The sequence below is a fragment of the Sinohyriopsis cumingii genome, chromosome 19, assembly GCF_028554795.1.
Source record: "Sinohyriopsis cumingii isolate HCF-2022 chromosome 19, ASM2855479v2, whole genome shotgun sequence".
NCBI classification, from domain to species: Eukaryota; Metazoa; Mollusca; class Bivalvia; order Unionida; family Unionidae; genus Sinohyriopsis; species Sinohyriopsis cumingii.
In genome coordinates, this window is record NC_142979.1 from 16,094,252 (window position 1) to 16,115,081 (window position 20,830).

Genomic DNA, 20,830 nt, shown 5'->3' on the forward strand with positions numbered 1-20,830 from the left:
AGGTGCATTTATGGAGATTAAGTCACTAATTTGTTGCTATTACCCAAAACAAAAGTTTTCAGAGAATGATTGCAATAATTAGTCATTAGGGTCATGGTTAATTTCAGGTGTATTGTTAGGAATACAATATCTAACACTGAATACAATAGTAGGTATTAGGGTCATGGTTAATTTCAGGTGTATTGTTAAAAATACAATATCTATCATTGAATACAATAGTATGTTATTAGGGTCATGGTTAATTTCAGGTGTACTGTTATGAATACAATATCTATCATTGAATACAATAGTAGGTTATTAGGGTCATGGTTAATTTCAGGTGTACTGTTAGGAATACAATATCTAACACTGAATACAATAGTAGGTAATTAGGGTCATGGTTAATTTCAGGTGTATTGTTATGAATACAATATCTATCATTGAATACAATAGTAGGTTATTAGGGTCATGGTTAATTTCAGGTGTACTGTTAGGAATACAATATCTAACACTGAACACAATAGTAGGTTATTAGGGTCATGGTTAATTTCAGGTGTACTGTTAGGAATACAATATCTAACACTGAATACAATAGTAGGTAATTAGGGTCATGGTTAATTTCAGGTGTATTGTTAGGAATACAATATCTAACACTGAATACAATAGTAGGTATTAGGGTCATGGTTAATTTCAGGTGTACTGTTATGAATACAATATCTAACATTGAATACAATAGTAGGTATTAGGGTCATGGTTAACTTCAGGTGTATTGTTAGGAATACAATATCTAACACTGAATACAATAGTAGGTTATTAGGGTCATGGTTAATTTCAGGTGTATTGTTAGGAATACAGTATCTAACATTGAATACAATAGTAGGTATTAGGGTCATGGTTAATTTCAGGTGTACTGTTAGAAATACAATATCTATCATTGAATACAATAGTAGGTTATTAGGGTCATGGTTAATTTCAGGTGTATTGTTAGGAATACAATATCTAACATTGAATACAATAGTAGGTATTAGGGTCATGGTTAATTTCAGGTGTACTGTTATGAATACAATATCTAACACTGAATACAATAGTAGGTAATTAGGGGCATGGTTAATTTCAGGTGTATTGTTAGGAATACAGTATCTAACATTGAATACAATAGTAGGTATTAGGGTCATGGTTAATTTCAGGTGTACTGTTAGAAATACAATATCTATCATTGAATACAATAGTAGGTTATTAGGGTCATGGTTAATTTCAGGTGTATTGTTAGGAATACAATATCTAACATTGAATACAATAGTAGGTATTAGGGTCATGGTTAATTTCAGGTGTACTGTTATGAATACAATATCTAACACTGAATACAATAGTAGGTTATTAGGGTCATGGTTAATTTCAGGTGTACTGTTAGGAATACAATATCTAACATTGAATACAATAGTAGGTATTAGGGTCATGGTTAATTTCAGGTGTATTGTTAGGAATACAATATCTAACACTGAATACAATAGTAGGTTATTAGAGTCATGGTTAATTTCAGGTGTATTGTTAGGAATACAGTATCTAACATTGAATACAATAGTAGGTATTAGGGTCATGGTTAATTTCAGGTGTATTGTTAGAAATACAATATCTAACATTGAATACAATAGTAGGTATTAGGGTCATGGTTAATTTCAGGTGTACTGTTAGGAATACAATATCTATCATTGAATACAGTAGTAGGTTATTAGGGTCATGGTTAATTTCAGGTGTACTGCTATGAATACAATATCTAACACTGAATACAATAGTAGGTAATTAGGGTCATGGTTAATTTCAGGTGTATTGTTAGGAATACAATATCTAACACTGAATACAATAGTAGGTAATTAGAGGCATGGTTAATTTCAGGTGTATTGTTAGGAATACAATATCCAACACTGAATACAATAGTAGGTAATTAGGGGCATGGTTAATTTCAGGTGTACTGTTAGGAATACAATATCTAACATTGAATACAATAGTAGGTAATTAGGGGCATGGTTAATTTCAGGTGTATTGTTAGGAATACAATATCTAACACTGAATACAATAGTAGGTATTAGGGTCATGGTTAATTTCAGGTGTATTGTTAGGAATACAATATCTAACATTGAATACAATTATAGTATGTTATTAGGGTCATGCTTAATTTCAGGTGTACCGTTAGGAATACAATATCTAACACTGAATACAATAGTAGGTATTAGGGTCATGGTTAATTTCAGGTGTACTGTTAGGAATACAATATCTAACACTGAATACAATAGTAGGTTATTAGGGTCATGGTTAATTTCAGGTGTCCAGTAGCTTATCGTGGGTCGGTGGTTCTTTCCGGTGGTTTTCCGGGTTCTTCCTCCACCATTAATACTGGCCGCCATGTATAGCCTATCTTGTGCTGAAAAATGGCATTAAGCCCTAAAACAACAACAACAACAACAATTTTAGGTGTATTGTTAGGAATACAATATCTAACACTGAATACAATAGTAGGTATTAGGGTCATGGTTAATTTCAGGTGTATTGTTAGGAATACAATATCTAACATTGAATACAATAGTAGGTATTAGGGTCATGGTTAATTTCAGGTGTATTGTTAGGAATACAATATCTAACACTGAATACAATAGTAGGTAATTAGGGGCATGGTTAATTTCAGGTGTATTGTTAGGAATACAATATCTAACATTGAATACAATAGTAGGTAATTAGGGGCATGATTAATTTCAGGTGTACTGTTAGGAATACAATATCTAACATTGAATACAATAGTGGGTAATTAGGGGCATGGTTAATTTCAGGTGTATTGTTAGGAATACAATATCTAACATTGAATACAATAGTAGGTATTAGGGTCATGGTTAATTTCAGGTGTATTGTTAGGAATACAATATCTAACATTGAATACAATTATAGTATGTTATTAGGGTCATGGTTAATTTCAGGTGTACTGTTAGGAATACAATATCTAACACTGAATACAATAGTAGGTTATTAGGGGCATGGTTAATTTCAGGTGTATTGTTAGGAATACAATATCTAACACTGAATACAATAGTAGGTTATTAGGGTCATGGTTAATTTCAGGTGTATTGTTAGGAATACAGTATCTAACATTGAATACAATAGTAGGTATTAGGGTCATGGTTAATTTCAGGTGTATTGTTAGGAATACAATATCTAACATTGAATACAATAGTAGGTATTAGGGTCATGGTTAATTTCAGGTGTATTGTTAGGAATACAATATCTAACACTGAATACAATAGTAGGTATTAGGGTCATGGTTAATTTCAGGTGTACTGTTAGGAATATAATATCTATCATTGAATACAATAGTAGGTAATTAAGGGCATGGTTAATTTCAGGTGTATTGTTAGGAATACAATATCTAACACTGAATACAATAGTAGGTAATTAGGGGCATGGTTAATTTCAGGTGTATTGTTAGGAATACAATATCTAACACTGAATACAATAGTAGGTATTAGGGTCATGGTTAATTTCAGGTGTATTGTTAGGAATACAATATCCAACACTGAATACAATAGTAGGTAATTAGGGGCATGGTTAATTTCAGGTGTACTGTTAGAAATACAATATCTAACATTGAATACAATAGTAGGTTATTAGGGGCATGGTTAATTTCAGGTGTACTGTTAGGAATACAATATCTAACATTGAATACAATAGTAGGTAATTAGGGGCATAGTTGATTTCAGGTGTACTGTTAGGAATACAATATCTAACATTGAATACAATAGTAGGTAATTAGGGGCATGGTTAATTTTAGGTGTACTGTTAGGAATACAATATCTAACATTGAATACAATAGTAGGTTATTAGCGTCATGGTTAATTTCAGGTGTGCAATAAATTGTTAGGAATACAATATCTGATACGTATATATATGATAGAGGGTCATTAGAGCCATGGGTAATTTCAGGTGTGCAATTGTTAAAATACATTCTGGTGATGGTTTTCATGTAAATGTTTCTGCTGACGATGTGAAAAATGTTATTTGAAAAATTTAATATTTTTGTTATTTTGGTCACTGGGTTCATAACATTCAACCTTATATCCAAATTCACACTATAGCAAAGCAGGATATAATGGGGAAAGCTGTACCAGTACATCAATTAGCAAATATCCCTATGGACCATTGGAGTCATTGTATATTGATTAGACAACCAATTTTTCTTAATAAAATATATTTGTTTGAGAATACATTGTTAGGATAACTACTCCTACCTTGCAAATCCAGCCATCCCAGATAATACATTTAGGTAAAGGGAGATAAAAGTTTTCTGCTGACTTGGATGGCAGTCAAGCAGAGTGATCTCTCCTTAGGTATAAGGACTGTCAGCACAACCTGTGAACTTGTCAGTTACTACTAGATTGTAAAGCACACCCTCTATGAATGTAACTGCTGATAGGCTGGAAGGTTGCATGTGTACTATGACTGGGAAAGAATTGTTAAAGAAACATTTTATTTGGAGAAAATTGGTTTCTTCTTTACATATGTTACCCAATCATAATACCTTAGGTGAATAGGTAAGAGTTGGAGGAAGGTACATCCCCTTACCCCAGTGATGCCATATCTGGTCCCCTAACGTATGTGAGACACCTTCTAGATTACTCAACTGGAGGGGACTCCATCAGTCAGGGGCCATAAAAATTCCACTCCCACCCACACAAATTCAAAGGAAGTCATGAAGCTGCATCTTAAGAAACTGTCAATTGACCTGGAAGAATGACCTGTTCAGTTCCAGATATAGGCCAAACCAGATCAAATTAGGCCCTTTGAGATGGCAGATCTTGGAAATAAAAGCTATAGAATGCGGACTCCAATCTCCATCTCATGGCTTAAACGATGTCGGCTAGAGAACAGTTACAGTCGATTGCTATGGAAGTGGCAACAGCTGTAACCTTGTGAGCCAAAAGGTGTAATAAATTCATTTGAGCTGGGGTTATTTCTTGATATGAGGAGTGAATAACCTACTTAATCTAGTACAAGATAGTCTGTGTGTTGGTATGTCCCCTAGTTCTTTTTTGAGGTAAAAATAGGCATGATCTCCCTTGATTCTGTGGCTCCGTTCTATTAACATACTACTTTATATACCGAAATGGGTATTATAGGTGACCTTGAGCTGATGTATCCAGACTAGACAGAGGTTTTATAATGAAAGTCTGGTTACCTGTGGAAGGAAGACAGTTGAATGAGGATGCCATCATGAGTAAGATTGACCCATTTTGTCAGAACTGCATGTAATTAACATCTGCTGATAGGTCATGTATTCGCTAATTTTGCCCACCGTAGTTATTCCATGAGGAAATCAGGGATGCCTTTGAAAGTGGTTCATGTTCAGTGATGTTAATGCCAAAGATAAGTTCCACTTTGGGAACAGGGCTATTTACATGTTTGGCCATGTATACTCAAAATTGGAGAGAAGGTCAGATAAATCCTTGTTTTGTCCAATATCCTCTCTTTTCCATTATAATGAAAGGTGTCAGGGATTCTGAAGGGGTAACCTTTTGTCATATTTGGTGCAAACTTTCTCTCTTCGAAGAGCCAGAGGAAGTATGCTATATGTGGTATACATGCCTGTAGAGGTAGGATGTGTTCATTGGTACACCACTTTGTGAAAACATGCCATTTGCCTTTGTATGCTTTCAGAGTGGAGGGCCTTACTGCTAGATCAATTCTCTCCACAACTAGGGTCTGTATCATATGATCCAGATGTGCAGGTTCAGTAGCTCCGGGTAAAATGAAACAAGTGCCATCATGGTTGTTTGAGTATGTGAGGGAAGATCCCAATTTTTCAAGGAGTTTCCATTGCAAAATTGACGAAGTAGTTGATTATTTGCAGTGGGTTAATAAAAAGATGACCTAGGACAATGAAGTCTGCTGCCGCATTGAGCAAGCCCAGTAGGCAAAGGAGTTCCTGTGGGGATAGAATTTCCTCAGAAGTAAAGAAGCCACCATGGTTCAGAATTTTCCATGCCTGATCTTGAGGAAGATGAACTACATTGCCTGTGTACTGAACTCCATACCAACATAAACAAACTGTTGAGATGGAACTAGGTCAGATTTTTCCTTGTTGACAAGAAAGCCCAGGTTGGTAAGCAGTGTAACAAGGCTTATCATGTCATGTGTAGATATAACTCACCTGATGTCACTACAGGATATTGTCCTGGTAACTTGATATTGCCACTGTAGAAATGGTCTGGACATGTGCCGTTACACAATTCATCAGACGAATGAAGACCAAGGGGCTGATGTTGAGTTCCAATGAGTGTGCAGTGGTATATGATGTTGTAGGTGATTTGCAGGAACTTCCTGGAAACCTTGTGGATAGGGACATGAAGGTATGCGTCTTTAAGTCACACTGATGGTAAAGTCTCCCTCTTGGACAGCATTAAAAATACACTTTGGTGTTTCCATTGAAAACCAAGGGCGAGAATGAATTGATTGAGGACATTTAGGTCAATGACCTGACACAGAGTGCTATTTGCCTTTGGGATCAAGAAAAGTCTGGAATAAAATCCCAGGGTATTTGTGTTGAGAACACATCCTACCACCCTTTTCTGGAAAACGACATTTGTTTTTTTGCTGCATGGTTGTAGCTTTGAATGGATCCATTATAACTATTGGGATTCTGAGCATAGAAAGAGGAGTGTGGAAAGTGACTCCCATGCATGTTACTCCCTGGGGTATTCAGAGTGGGAAAAGATAAGGCTATGTTCTGCCTATTGGAAGAAAACCATAGAGACAAAGTCCAACATAAAAGCCACGTCCATGAAACTGCACACTAAATGCCGAGTGTCTTCAAAGGCCATCCGATCCATATGTATGGAGTGTGGCTTCATCACCCCAAAAGCGGTGATATCACTGTCAACTGCTGGGGTTTCTTAAATGAAATAATGGTGTATGGCAAATGTCAAAACGTCTGTAACAGTGTAAAGTGTCGAATTTTGAATAAGAATTGAACCTTAAAGTTGAATGCATTGAGCATTAAAATTTTATCCCATTTAAGCCAGAAAAGTCTTTGTGAAGGGTCACTTTGACCTTTCTTGTCCCCCTCCCATGTCAGTGTTAAACTTAAAAGGCCAGCATCTATGACTCATTGAGATTTGACCGGGGCATCGCTACTCTGTCCTGAGAAAGTAAACATTTGAGCTACCACCCATAACCACTTGATAGGAACCCATGTCAAAAAGTCATTTTCAAAGGGAAGTTGATAGGCAACATAGTTCAGAAATTCTAGGCTGTCCAAAATCCGACGAAAGAAATGATTATCTTGGGAAAAATTTAGGAACCACTGTGTATGATTGGTCAGAGTAAATTCAGGCTTACACTCTGGAAGTAATGTGAATTTAAAGTGACGACCTTGGTTGAAAGTCTTTAGTCCAAAAATTCCTCAGAGAGGAGAAGTTTGGCTCCGAGGAAGCCTAAAAAGAATAGTGCTTTCCTCGTTAAACAAGAAAAGGGGACCAGGTGGCTGTCTTGTAAGAAAAGACAGGTTTTAGTGCTAGGATGCACAATTTCTGAAAGAGAACAGCACTAAAGAAACTGCTTTCTGGGAGAGATGGGACAGTCCGAAGACAGAAGTCTGGAAAGAGATGACGTGTTCAGAATAAAAGACTAGGAAGTCCAGGAAGGGACGAAGCGTTCAGAATAGGAAAACTGGAGAGAATAGAGAGGAAGGTGATGCAATCAGTTATGGACATTGTGCTCTTTTCACCACTCATTATTGTGATGAAATAAATCCAAATTAGACACAGCTATTAAATTCTGTTGACATAACTCAGGTTGAATTGGAGTTGCAGCTATTAATTGTTATTGACTAAATTGTTATTTTTCTTGTCTAAGGGGGCTTGTATTACATTATTTCTTCCCAACAGTCTTGCTCAGTTCTCTGTTGATGTTCAATTTCTATCTATCCACTCACATCAGGCCATAAAATCAAGGGAGGTCATCCCCTAGATAATGCCAGCCAAATCCAATTCCAAATCCAATTAACAACCTCTCTTACTGAGAGGGCGACGTTACAAACAGACTGAAGAAGTAACTGAAGTTGGCTTCTTCCTTTTCATCATATGATCAACCGATGCTGAAGCTCTGATCCAGGTTGTTGATGGAGTGGGAAGAGAAGGGCTGAACTCCGGGGGTCAAAGGCATAAAATTCAGTAAATGGAGGCTTGGAAGGCTGAATCTTCACAAGATATTGGATAGTCTAGAACTGATGACATCGCTTGAGAACAAGCAACATCTTCTTTTTTGCAGGAGGTGAGGCTGAGGTCTCCTGTAATGCTTGAGACTTAGCTGGCGAAGAGTGGCAACGTCTGCTACTCACTAAATTAGTACAATGCCCTGAATTAGGACTTCAAGATGGTTGCTGAATAAGGAGTCTTTTCTCACAACAGATTGTATAGAAATTTGCAAAGCAACATCTATTGAAGCATGAGGAATTAATCTTGGCATCGTGTGAGGGAGATCTGGGTTAGACTGGTCTCTGTACATGTCTGCACAAGTTGGGTTTGACGTACTAGAAGCCAGGCTGTTTAGTGACTTGTTGTTTTAGTCCCTTGTGATCCCTAGTAAATGGCCTATAATGTACCAGAAATAATGGAATTATAAATATAGAAGCATTTTCTAAAGGGCATAAAGACCTGCACACATATCAACATTGTAGCCTGAACCTATCTCTTGTGATGTCGCATAGGCTACCTGTGCAAGGGACTAAACGCTCTTTAAATATGATGGGATGCTTATGCAGATAAACATGCATCAGCAGGAGGCAACTGAGTAAACCATGTACAGAAAGCTTACTTGTACTTGTCTAACCATAGCAGAAAGCATATAGAAATGTACACAAGTGTCTCTATTACACACAAAAACCAGCACATAAAAGAAATGAGGCACCATTATAGATACTTACAAAGTTAAGAGGCAATTTTACTTTTCGGGAAATGGCCCACACACTGCCTGTACAGGTAAAATCACTGAAGCTTGGCACCCGCTTTGTTACAAATGCTTTGGAATAGAAACTCACTGATATGTTCCTATTCATAATGGATAAATAATAACATATTAGGAGCTTTAATATAAGTGCTAGAAACTTGCACATACATAAAATAATTATAACCCAAAATTAATTTGAAGTTGCTTAGGCTCCTTGGGCAAGTACATAAATGTATGATGATGACAAAGTGTTAGCAAACTGTAAAGACAGAACTTTGTCTGCATAGGAAGAAAAAAAGTTGGAAACATAGCTGGAGTATACTATTCTCAAAAGTGAAAAACTCCTCCAACTTGTATATCTTCCACGTATTATCTGGTTTATGTGAGGTCTCTCTTGACAAGAGCATGATTCATGGCACAAAAGAAAGTAGTAACTGGCGGGTACATACAGGTTTTGCCACCAAGCCTTATACCTAAGGGAAGATCACTCTGCCCGACCGCCACCTACATTGGCAGACAACTTTTAACTCCTATTAGCTAAAAGTAGTATCTTGGAGGGGTGGATTTGCAAGGTAGTAGTAGTTCTTCTAAGGTATTATGATTGGTAATGTATTTAATAAAGAAACAAATCTTTTGGACAAATAAGTGATTTGCTGAACAGCTGACTGTAATGGAGTGATTAACCTATGGAGAAATAAAGTTGCTATAATATCTAAATTCCATTTAGAAGAAAAACAAAAGTAATCTTCGCAAATGAAATAGGAAAAAAAAATTCTAAATTTCTTGCAATCATTTTACTTGATGATATACTTATTTTTATTTTATATCAAATATTAAAAGAAAGGAAAAAGTTTATTTAATCTGCACCTCAGAAGTATATTTCTACCTCATATAGTCAATTATAACTAGAGTCCAAGTGCAACAACATAAACCCTGGTCTGTGTTGTTTGATACTGATTAGTTCTAGCTAAATGCATAGATCCAGATTGCCAGTGATTTATGCCATGGTCTGTGTTGTTTGTTATTGATTAGTCCTAGCTAATGCATAGATCCAGATTTGCCAGTGCTTTATGCCAAGGTCTGTGTTGTTTGTTATTGATTAGTCCTAGCTAATGCATAGATCCAGATTTGCCAGGTGCTTTATGCCATGGTGGATGAGTCTATGCAGTTTGCTGCTGGATCTGAATTTTAAGTGAGCACAAATGGAATATATCACTGGGAAATAAATATCAACGATACTTTATAGCACAATTTATATCACAACATTCCTATTTATATTTGACACAAATAAAACATTTATCCTTGCTTATATAAATGCTTGCTAACCCTTCTTGCCATAGTCATCCAGTTGGGCAGCACTAATATTCACAGAATGGATCTTACACAGGGCATCAATCATGGCAAAGTATATCTGCCGTCTCTGCTGTGGTGCCTTATCTGGCAACAGGTGATCGAGGAAGATCCTGCCTGGCAGGTGCTCCATGATATAAAATGGTGTCCCTAGGAGACTGTGAACAAGTAAGAAAGAATAAAGAATGATTACATTCTTAACAGTGTTCAATGTTTACAGTTACAAGTTAATATTTCTGACAACTTACATCACCAATTTTGACAAAATTTTAATGAACAGATTGAAATATAATAGTACTATACATAAAATGATACTTAATATTCATGAAACAATTAGCAACATGTAAGACAAATATTGGACAATTCCTCTTTCCAAAGTAAATCCTTTTTCAATAGTAAAATGTTCAATTTCATACATTTGAAAATTATTTCATCATTTCACATAACTGGGTATTTTATTGCTGTAATTTCCTAGTAAAATGGAGGATTTTAAAATGCACGTATTTACTTTTTCATGGGTAAAGAGATAAAGTAAAAAGATTGAGGTAAATGTGGGTTTTTCTGGATAAACAAGACATGAAAAGAGAGGAAATCTGCTTGTATTGAGTGAATATTGTGAATATTGGATATATTTCACTAAGCAGGTGAAGAACTATATACATATACATGGTTATGACTCATTGGTCTTAAACTAAATATCAGAAAAGAGTGAGAACCAAAATGTTTTCAAACATTCAACAATAATTTATTTCCCAAGAATACAAAGTAAAAATTCAAAAATAACTTACAGTATTGTCCTAAAAGTTCTATCTTTAAGACTGAATCTGCTTCAGATGTTAAGGCATAAATAAATAATCTTTATGTTAACAAGTTTATACAACCCTCCACTTGTCTTATGTCACAACTACCATTTCTGGAAATACTGTCAACTTAATGGTAAATTTCCTTTCTGGAACTTTCTAACATCAGAATCAAGACTGTATCTTTAACTCAAACTGTAGTTTACAATTAATAATGATCGGAATATTTAATCCACAATCACAGACAAATATTAGCTATGTATTATGTTGTTTACAAAATAAGTGTCACTGGTCCGGTAGACCATTAACTTGACTTCAGACTAAAGTCAATTATAAAATCATACAGTTACACATCACATATAATCATTGAAAAAAGCCAACAAACAATACAAATGAAATATAAATAACAAGTGGCAAAGTCTTGAGTGAAAACACTTGAGTTTTGCACCAATATAATAAAATATATTCACTTGGAACAGGCTACTTTTCTTACAAAAAATGTTGGCTAGCAGTATGAATAACAGATTGAAGTAGCACATTTCTTACTGTATCCCATAGCTTGCAATATGTATAACAGATTGAAGTAGCACATTTCTTACTGTATCCCATGGCTTGCAATATGTATAACAGATTGAAGTAGCACATTTCTTACTGTATCCCATGGCTTACAATATGTATAACAGATTGAAGTAGCACATTTCTTACTGTATCCCATGGCTAGCAATATGCATAACAGATTGAAGTAGCACATTTCTTACTGTATCCCATGGCTTACAATATGTATAACAGACTGAAGTAGCACATTTCTTACTGTATCCCATGGCTAGCAATATGTATAACAGACTGAAGTAGCACATTTCTTACTGTATCCCATGGCTTGCAATAGGTATAACAGATTGAAGTAGCACATTTCTTACTGTATCCCATGGCTAGCAATAGGTATAACAGATTGAAGTAGCACATTTCTTACTGTATCCCATGGCTTGCAATAGGTATAACAGATTGAAGTAGCACATTTCTTACTGTATCCCATGGCTAGCAATAGGTATAACAGATTGAAGTAGCACATTTCTTACTGTATCCCATGGCTTGCAATATGTATAACAGATTGAAGTAGCAGATTTCTTACTGTATCCCATGGCTTGCAATATGTATAACAGATTGAAGTAGCACATTTCTTACTGTATCCCATGGCTTGCAATATGTATAACAGATTGAAGTAGCACATTTCTTACTGTATCCCATGGCTAGCAATAGGTATAACAGATTGAAGTAGCACATTTCTTACTGTATCCCATGGCTTGCAATATGTATAACAGACTGAAGTAGCACATTTCTTACTGTATCCCATGGCTTACAATATGTATAACAGATTGAAGTAGCACATTTCTTACTGTATCCCATGGCTAGCAATAGGTATAACAGATTGAAGTAGCACATTTCTTACTGTATCCCATGGCTTGCAATAGGTATAACAGATTGAAGTAGCACATTTCTTACTGTATCCCATGGCTTGCAATAGGTATAACAGATTGAAGTAGCACATTTCTTACTGTATCCCATGGCTAGCAATAGGTATAACAGATTGAAGTAGCACATTTCTTACTGTATCCCATGGCTAGCAATAGGTATAACAGATTGAAGTAGCACATTTCTTACTGTATCCCATGGCTAGCAATAGGTATAACAGATTGAAGTAGCACATTTCTTACTGTATCTCATGGCTAGCAATACGTATGACAGATTGAAGAAGCAGATTTCTTACTGTATCCCCATTGCTTGCAATAGGTATAACAGATTGAAGTAGCACATTTCTTACTGTATCCCATGGCTAGCAATAGGAATAACAGATTGAAGTAGCACATTTCTTACTGTATCCCATGGCTAGCAATAGGTATAACAGATTGAAGTAGCACATTTCTTACTGTATCTCATGGCTAGCAATAGGTATAACAGATTGAAGTAGCACATTTCTTACTGTATCCCATGGCTTGCAATATGTATAACAGATTGAAGTAGCACATTTCTTACTGTATTCCATGGCTTACAATATGTATAACAGATTGAAGTAGCACATTTCTTACTGTATCCCATGGCTTACAATATGTATAACAGATTGAAGTAGCACATTTCTTACTGTATCCCATGGCTAGCAATATGCATAACAGATTGAAGTAGCACATTTCTTACTGTATCCCATGGCTTGCAATAGGTATAACAGATTGAAGTAGCACATTTCTTACTGTATCCCATGGCTTGCAATATGTATAACAGACTGAAGTAGCACATTTCTTACTGTATCCCATGGCTAGCAATATGTATAACAGATTGAAGTAGCACATTTCTTACTGTATCCCATGGCTTGCAATAGGTATAACAGATTGAAGTAGCACATTTCTTACTGTATCCCATGGCTAGCAATAGGTATAACAGATTGAAGTAGCACATTTCTTACTGTATCCCATGGCTTGCAATAGGTATAACAGATTGAAGTAGGGCATTTCTTACTGTATCCCATGGCTAGCAATAGGTATAACAGATTGAAGTAGCACATTTCTTACTGTATCTCATGGCTAGCAATACGTATGACAGATTGAAGAAGCAGATTTCTTACTGTATCCCCATTGCTTGCAATAGGTATAACAGATTGAAGTAGCACATTTCTTACTGTATCCCATGGCTTGCAATATGTATAACAGATTGAAGTAGCACATTTCTTACTGTATCCCATGGCTTGCAATATGTATAACAGATTGAAGTAGCACATTTCTTACTGTATCCCATGGCTTACAATATGTATAACAGACTGAAGTAGCACATTTCTTACTGTATCCCATGGCTAGCAATAGGTATAACAGATTGAAGTGGGAGATTTCTTACTGTATCCCCATGGCTTGCAATAGGAATAACAGATTGAAGTAGCACATTTCTTACTGTATCTCATGGCTTGCAATATGTATAACAGACTGAAGTAGCACATTTCTTTCTGTATCCCATGGCTAGCAATAGGTATAACAGATTGAAGTAGCACATTTCTTACTGTATCCCATGGCTTGCAATATGTATAACAGATTGAAGTAACACATTTCTTACTGTATCCCATGGCTTGCAATATGTATAACAGATTGAAGTAGCACATTTCTTACTGTATCCCATGGCTTGCAATATGTATAACAGATTGAAGTAGCACATTTCTTACTGTATCCCATGGCTTACAATATGTATAACAGATTGAAGTAGCACATTTCTTACTGTAGCCCATGGCTAGCAATATGTATAACAGATTGAAGTAGCACATTTCTTACTGTATCCCATGGCTTGCAATATGTATAACAGATTGAAGTAGCACATTTCTTACTGTATCCCATGGCTAGCAATATGTATAACAGATTGAAGTAGCACATTTCTTACTGTATCCCATGGCTAGCAATATGTATAACAGATTGAAGTAGCATATTTCTTACTGTATCCCATGGCTAGCAATATGTATAACAGATTGAAGTAGCACATTTCTTACTGTATCCCATGGCTTGCAATACGTATAACAGACTGAAGTAGCAGATTTCTTACAATATTCCATTTGATAATGCCTGCTTTTTACCATCTATCAGCAGTACCATCATTCTCATTTGTATTTCAAAGCAAGAAATCATTTTTTTTTTTAAATGATGAAGAAAATAAATCTGTTGTGGGATTTGAATCTGGTACATTTGAATGATTTGGGGCCATACTTACCACTAGACCAAGCAAGTGACAAAAGAGCAATACAAAATTTCTTGGCCATAATGCTATTGATGTCGACTGATTGCAATGAATAAATATTTTTCTAATACTTCACTCCAGTAAATTATCAAAATTAGTTCACTTTGTAAAACAGAGGAAAATCCACTAATTCACAGGCTAGCATGAAATCAAATGCAGTGATAAGAGTCAATAAGAAATGTCACATGATGAAATATATCCAGTATGAAAAGAATAGTCTTTTATTTTATTATATACCAAATTTGCTCCAGTTTTAAAGCTTTGAAGATTAAACTCACTCTTCAGAACAATACTGCCCCCCCCCTTCATAAATTCAACTCATTTTCACTGGCTGATGATTTAAATATCAGTGACTTAAGAGAGTGGTAGGATTGGTTTGACCTAATCTGTTCCAGTAAAAAACATTTGTGACATTCTGACTATTTGACTATTCATGACTATTTGACTCTACTGAAAAACATAGTAAGTCTGATTCAGCAATTAATCACAGCAGGTTTATCATTGTTGCCAAGAAAGTAAAGGGAAATAACTTCAGGGCGACGCAAATTATGTCCAAAATTTCTTCGGCAAAATTTAATTTCCATGCCTGAAATGTATTACAGTTTCTATTTATTTGTTATAGCTCACACAGTGCTCATTTTTGCTGCTGTAGGTACACAAAATAAAGCATTAATCTGGTATACACAGAAAAGATAAAAATGGTTAATCTTTTTGTAATTGAAGATTCAAGAGGTAGCAGAGAAAGTGAGGTAATGTTGGTCCATTATCTCCTTTTGGATTTAAAAAAAGTAAGCTAATGATTAAATGCATGTTAACACATATTTATTGATGTTCTGTAGGTACATTGTGATTATTCGTCTCTATCTCAGATCACAAGGCACACAAGGTTTCATTATTTTTCTGTGTTTTACTTGCAATACTTACAACCTGCTTATCCAACAGAGATGAACTGTGTTTGCAAGCCGCATTTGATTTGTCACATTATAAACAATGCATGGGATGAGCTAACCATGAGACCATGAACCAATGAGCTATCCATGAGACCATGAACCAATGAGCTAACCATGAGACCATGAACCAATGAGCTAACCATGAGACCATGAACCAATGAGCTAACCATGAGATTATGAACCGGGGGCCCTGAGTGGCCGAGTGGTCTAAAGCGCTCTCCGTTACGGATCACTGCCATCTCACCTCTGTCTGCGTGGGTTCGAGTCCAAGGCTCGGCTAGCGTGGGTACGTGGGAAAGCCTGCCAGTAGCTTCTCGTGGGTCGGTGGTTCTTCCCTGGGTTTTTCAGGGTTCTTCCTCCACCATTAATACTGGCCATCATGTATAGCCTATCGTGTGCTGAAAAATGGCATTAAACACTACAACAACAACAACAACAACAACAAGATTATGAACCAATGAGCTAACCATGAGACCATGAACCAATGAGCTAACCATGAGATCATGAACCAATGAGCTAACCATGAGACCATGAAACAATGAACTAACCATGAGATCATGAACCAATGAGCTAACCATGAGACCATGAACCAATGAGCTAACCATGAGACCATGAACCATGATCTTGATCTCCAAACTGTTATTATGCAGTAGACAATGGTAGAAATTGCAGAACAAGTCAGTGCACCCAACCAAAAGATGAGTGAAGGGGGGAGCTAAAAAATGTTGATTTATTTAATTTCTTAACATTACAATGGAGGGATTGACCAATTTAAAGTTACACTGACAGCCTGACTTGAATGTCACAAAGAAAAGTCATTTGTACACTTTGTTCACGTAACATGTTACCTAACAATGCCTTTCTTTAAAAAGAAGTTGCTTCATTTAAAAATTCAGTAATCATCCAGAGTGACCACTTCTAACAACAACAAGCACCATTTGGTTAAGAAACATCTGGCCAATGACTGTGGTAAGCAGTTGACCACTGAATATTTGCTTTAACAGCCTAAAGTTTATTCGGACTGGCCCTTGAGACCAGATGCCCACTATGTAACGGTGACCATTATAACAGGTTTGACTGTATATATATATTAAGATCTAACTGTAAATTCATGTACAGATATGATAAATTCTTCAATAATGCTGAATTTAAGAGCAAAATGTGTTTTAAAATACAGTGCAACCCCGCTACAGCACGACACGTGATAATGTGAATTTGGATATAATGTGGTCATGGCATGGCTCCCGAAATTTCATATATTCATTCACACATGAAAAAATATTTTCTATTCAAAGTACGTGAAATAGTGTATAACACAAATTTATTATCATTTTCTGGAAGAGATTGCATATGAATTTGAATATAATATGATTGTGGTGTGGTTCATGAAATTTTAAAAACGTGTATTTTTCTCATACCCAGAATTTATTTTTTTTAAGTATGAAAAATATTGTGTAAAACATTTATTATCATGTTGGGGAAGAGTTTGTGTATGAATTCAAATATAATATGATCGTTGTGGTTTCTGAAATTTAACAATTTCACCAGGTTCTTGAAGTGTTGTGCCAAAATAAATATTATCAGAAATGTTACTTATTACTGATCCATGAGTAAAGCCAGTAAGTCGTCTTTGTGATTGTCAATTAATTCTGTATACAATCATTGCTCAAACAATAACTGACATGTGTTTCTTCTTTAACTGCATACACAACAAAGCAGCCAACAATGCAGTGGTTGATAAAGGATTCTCACAATTTAATAAACATCAAAAACTGAAAGCCACCAACATGTTTGCTGGGCTTGGCAGTGTTATTAGACTCAATCAGTTGACCAGTAAATAATGTCTGTTTATTAGCTGGAAATTGAAAGGGTATGAAATCGTACATGCGTTCAGCTTAAAAAACTTTATAAAAGTGACTCATGACCATTGCTGGCCAACTGCACTTAGTTCTTGGGTTTTACATGTGCATGGTGTTTGCTTATGAACTCATGACCATTGCTGGCCAACTGCACTTAGTTCTCGGGTTTTACATGTGCATGGTGTTTGCTTATGAACTCGTTATTAATTTCCTATTTTTTATAAAAATATTTTACCGTTATGAAAAAGCAAGTTCACAAACAGAAGTCGTTCCGTAAGTGAAACTGTATGCCCTGGATCAACGAAAGAAGGGCAAACAACAAACTCTGATTGCCAGAGTTCCAGGAATCAGAGAGTTCACTCTGTGATGGTTGAAAACAGAAGAAAAGCTCTGTAGTCTACTCTATATTCTAGAAGAGAAAACTGGTTTACAGCATAAAAAGGATAAGTTTGCTAATGACGAAAGACTAGATTCAGCCTTGTACCAATGGTTTGTCAAGGCTCGCTCAGAAGGAGTTCCCATTACTGGCCCAATTCTGAAAGCTCAAGCAGAGAAATTTGATTGCCGTATCAATGGAGATGATTCCAAATTTAAGGCAAGTAATGGCTGTCTCAACAGATTCAAGAAAAGGCATGCTATCAGCCAAGTTCTTGTGTCTTGTGGGAAATCTGCTAAGCTGATAAAGAGGCTGCCAATTCCTACCCAACTGAGCTTAAAAAATTGCTGGAGGAAGGTTGCTACAAACTGATCTAGTTTATAACTGCGATGAGACTGGTTTATGCTTTAAAATGTTACCTGATCGCACCCTTGCAACTAAGACTGATAGTCACAAACGAGAAAGCTTTAAAAAGTGGAAAGACCGAGTCACTCTCTTGTTTTGCATCAACAAGTCTGGTAGCCACAAAGTCAGACCTCTGATGATTGGAAAATTGAAGTTTCCCAGATGTTTTCATCATGTTAATATGAAGGCCCTTCCCTCTGAATACGCTAACAGCAAGAATGCATGGATGAATAGCTCCATATTTGAAGACTGGTTCCATAAAACATTTGTTCCAGCCATTGGGGCTCATTTGCGAAAATTCAAGCAGGAGAAAAAATCTCTCCTCCTGCTGGATAAATGCTCTGCCCACCCCCAGCAGAAAATCTTGTCAGTCATGACGGCAAGAGTAAAGTCTCTTATCTCCCAAAGAAAACGTCAGAAATCCACCCACTGGACCAAGGCATCATTTAGGTATTTACGCAAACCTATCATCGTGAAATGATCAAGCAGTCAGTAGCTGATAACAACTCCTCCTTTGACACATCACTGGCATTGCTCAACTTGAAAGAAGTCTGTCACCTCGACAGGAAAGCCTGGGATGTTATCTCTGCAAATTGCATTGAATGATGCTGGACAAAGGGTCTTTTCCATCATCTACACACCATGATAGTGATGACGAGGAGTATCAATTTACAGAATTCAATGAAGACAATGTATGTTTAGCTGAAGAAGCACTCAGAGAACATGAGCACAGTCATCATGATATCTTCAACTCATATTCAGCAGATAATATCTGCCCCATATATGAGCACATCTCAGATGACGAAATTGTTGCAAATGTCAGCAAGAAGAATGAAGCTGCACAACCAGAGCCCAAAAAACCAGTGACGCTAATGATGATGATGATAATGATGGCACCCCAACTCCCCCACCAAAAGTATCAGAGGCAGCAGAGCACCTGGAAGCCAGTTTTGAGGTGGCTGGAAACTCAAGATGTGGACAGCGTCAAAATCCTCCAACTCAGAAGCATTCTTGACTTCGCTAGAAACCAACAGTTCGCAGCAGAGAAGCAGACTCCACTAGACAGAATTTTTAAGAAATGATGATATTTAAAATTATGGAGCCAGGCAACCATATTTATTTTGCACAATGATTAGTATAGTAGTTTTCGCATGTTTCTTTTGATATTCACAAAATCTGAAGTAAAAGTTACATGCACACTGAAAGCACGTGTTTATTGTGAATTATTCTTGCTGTAGTCATTCAAACGAATAGGCATACAGGTGTTGATTATTGGGAATTTACAATGGATAAAAGTTACACAGAAACGCATATTAGAAAATTTTAGCATTACGAAATTTGTACCAATGCCATTCTCAGACCCTGGAACGTAATGAAACGTACATCTGCTTTCATATTTCTTAACCTAATTTTGCTGTTAAATTTTCCCATTGAATTCAGACACATAATAATTTGTGACAAAATTATTGAATAGTTTAAAAATACGATATTTGCAATGTATTATGGATTAACTGCATGCCACGAAGGTATGATATGAGATGGTAAGTAAATGGTATTAATACTCTGTTCATGCTATATATTAGACATTGAATTCAGACACAATGATCTGTGACAAAATTATTGAATATTTTAAACGTCCAATTTTTCAATGGAATTACATGCATTATGGATGAACTGCATGCCATGATGGTACAATGTTAAACAGTGTTGATACCCTATTCATGATATACCTTAGACATGAATACACATATATGTGCCAATGAGTTGTTTTCTGAAAAAAAGTAAAATACAGTAAAACCCAGCATTAACGCGACCTCACTATTAATGAGATCCAATTTTTTGGACCCCAATTATCATGTTATAGCTGGGTCGCACTGTAATATACTTGTAATATATACAAAAATTTTAGAGATACAGAAACCATTTCTCATTGTCTACAATAGTTTTCCTAAAGAATATTACTACCTCACAAACAAACCATCTTAGAAAAAAAGTCACTCAAAAAATAATACAAGCTTTTGTTTAGTTTTAAATTTCATTTTAACTTGCATGTCAGGCTCCTAAAAACACCTGTTTTTGTCCTTGAAGGAGATTGCTTTCAGTAAGGACATCAGAGAAAGAATCATGGCATTTGGAAAATTGCACCAATCCTTCCATGTTGACAGAAAAAAACAGAGACTCCTTCTTTTTTTAAATTTAGAGTTTATTCATCCTCCATGGAAAAACCACTCCAGTGGCCTAGTGGCTAGAGTAAATTTTCAGATGTGGAAGACCGCAGGCTCGAACCTTGGCCAAGTCATACCAAAGACTTATAAAAATGTTACTAACAGCTGCCTCGCTTGGCACTCAGCATTAAGAGGTTAG

General features: G+C 36.0%; 1 protein-coding gene across 1 annotated transcript in view; it reads right to left on the reverse strand.

The window, feature by feature from the left end:
- LOC149775183 (acyl-CoA dehydrogenase family member 10-like) overlaps positions 1 to 20,830 on the reverse strand; it is a 124,748-nt gene that overhangs the window by 68,075 nt on the left and 35,843 nt on the right. Inside the window, exon 9 of the mRNA XM_089944416.1 lies at positions 10,291 to 10,472. Within this exon, the coding sequence (XP_089800542.1) occupies positions 10,291 to 10,472 (182 nt within the window). The remainder of the gene's footprint in view (positions 1 to 10,290; positions 10,473 to 20,830) is intronic.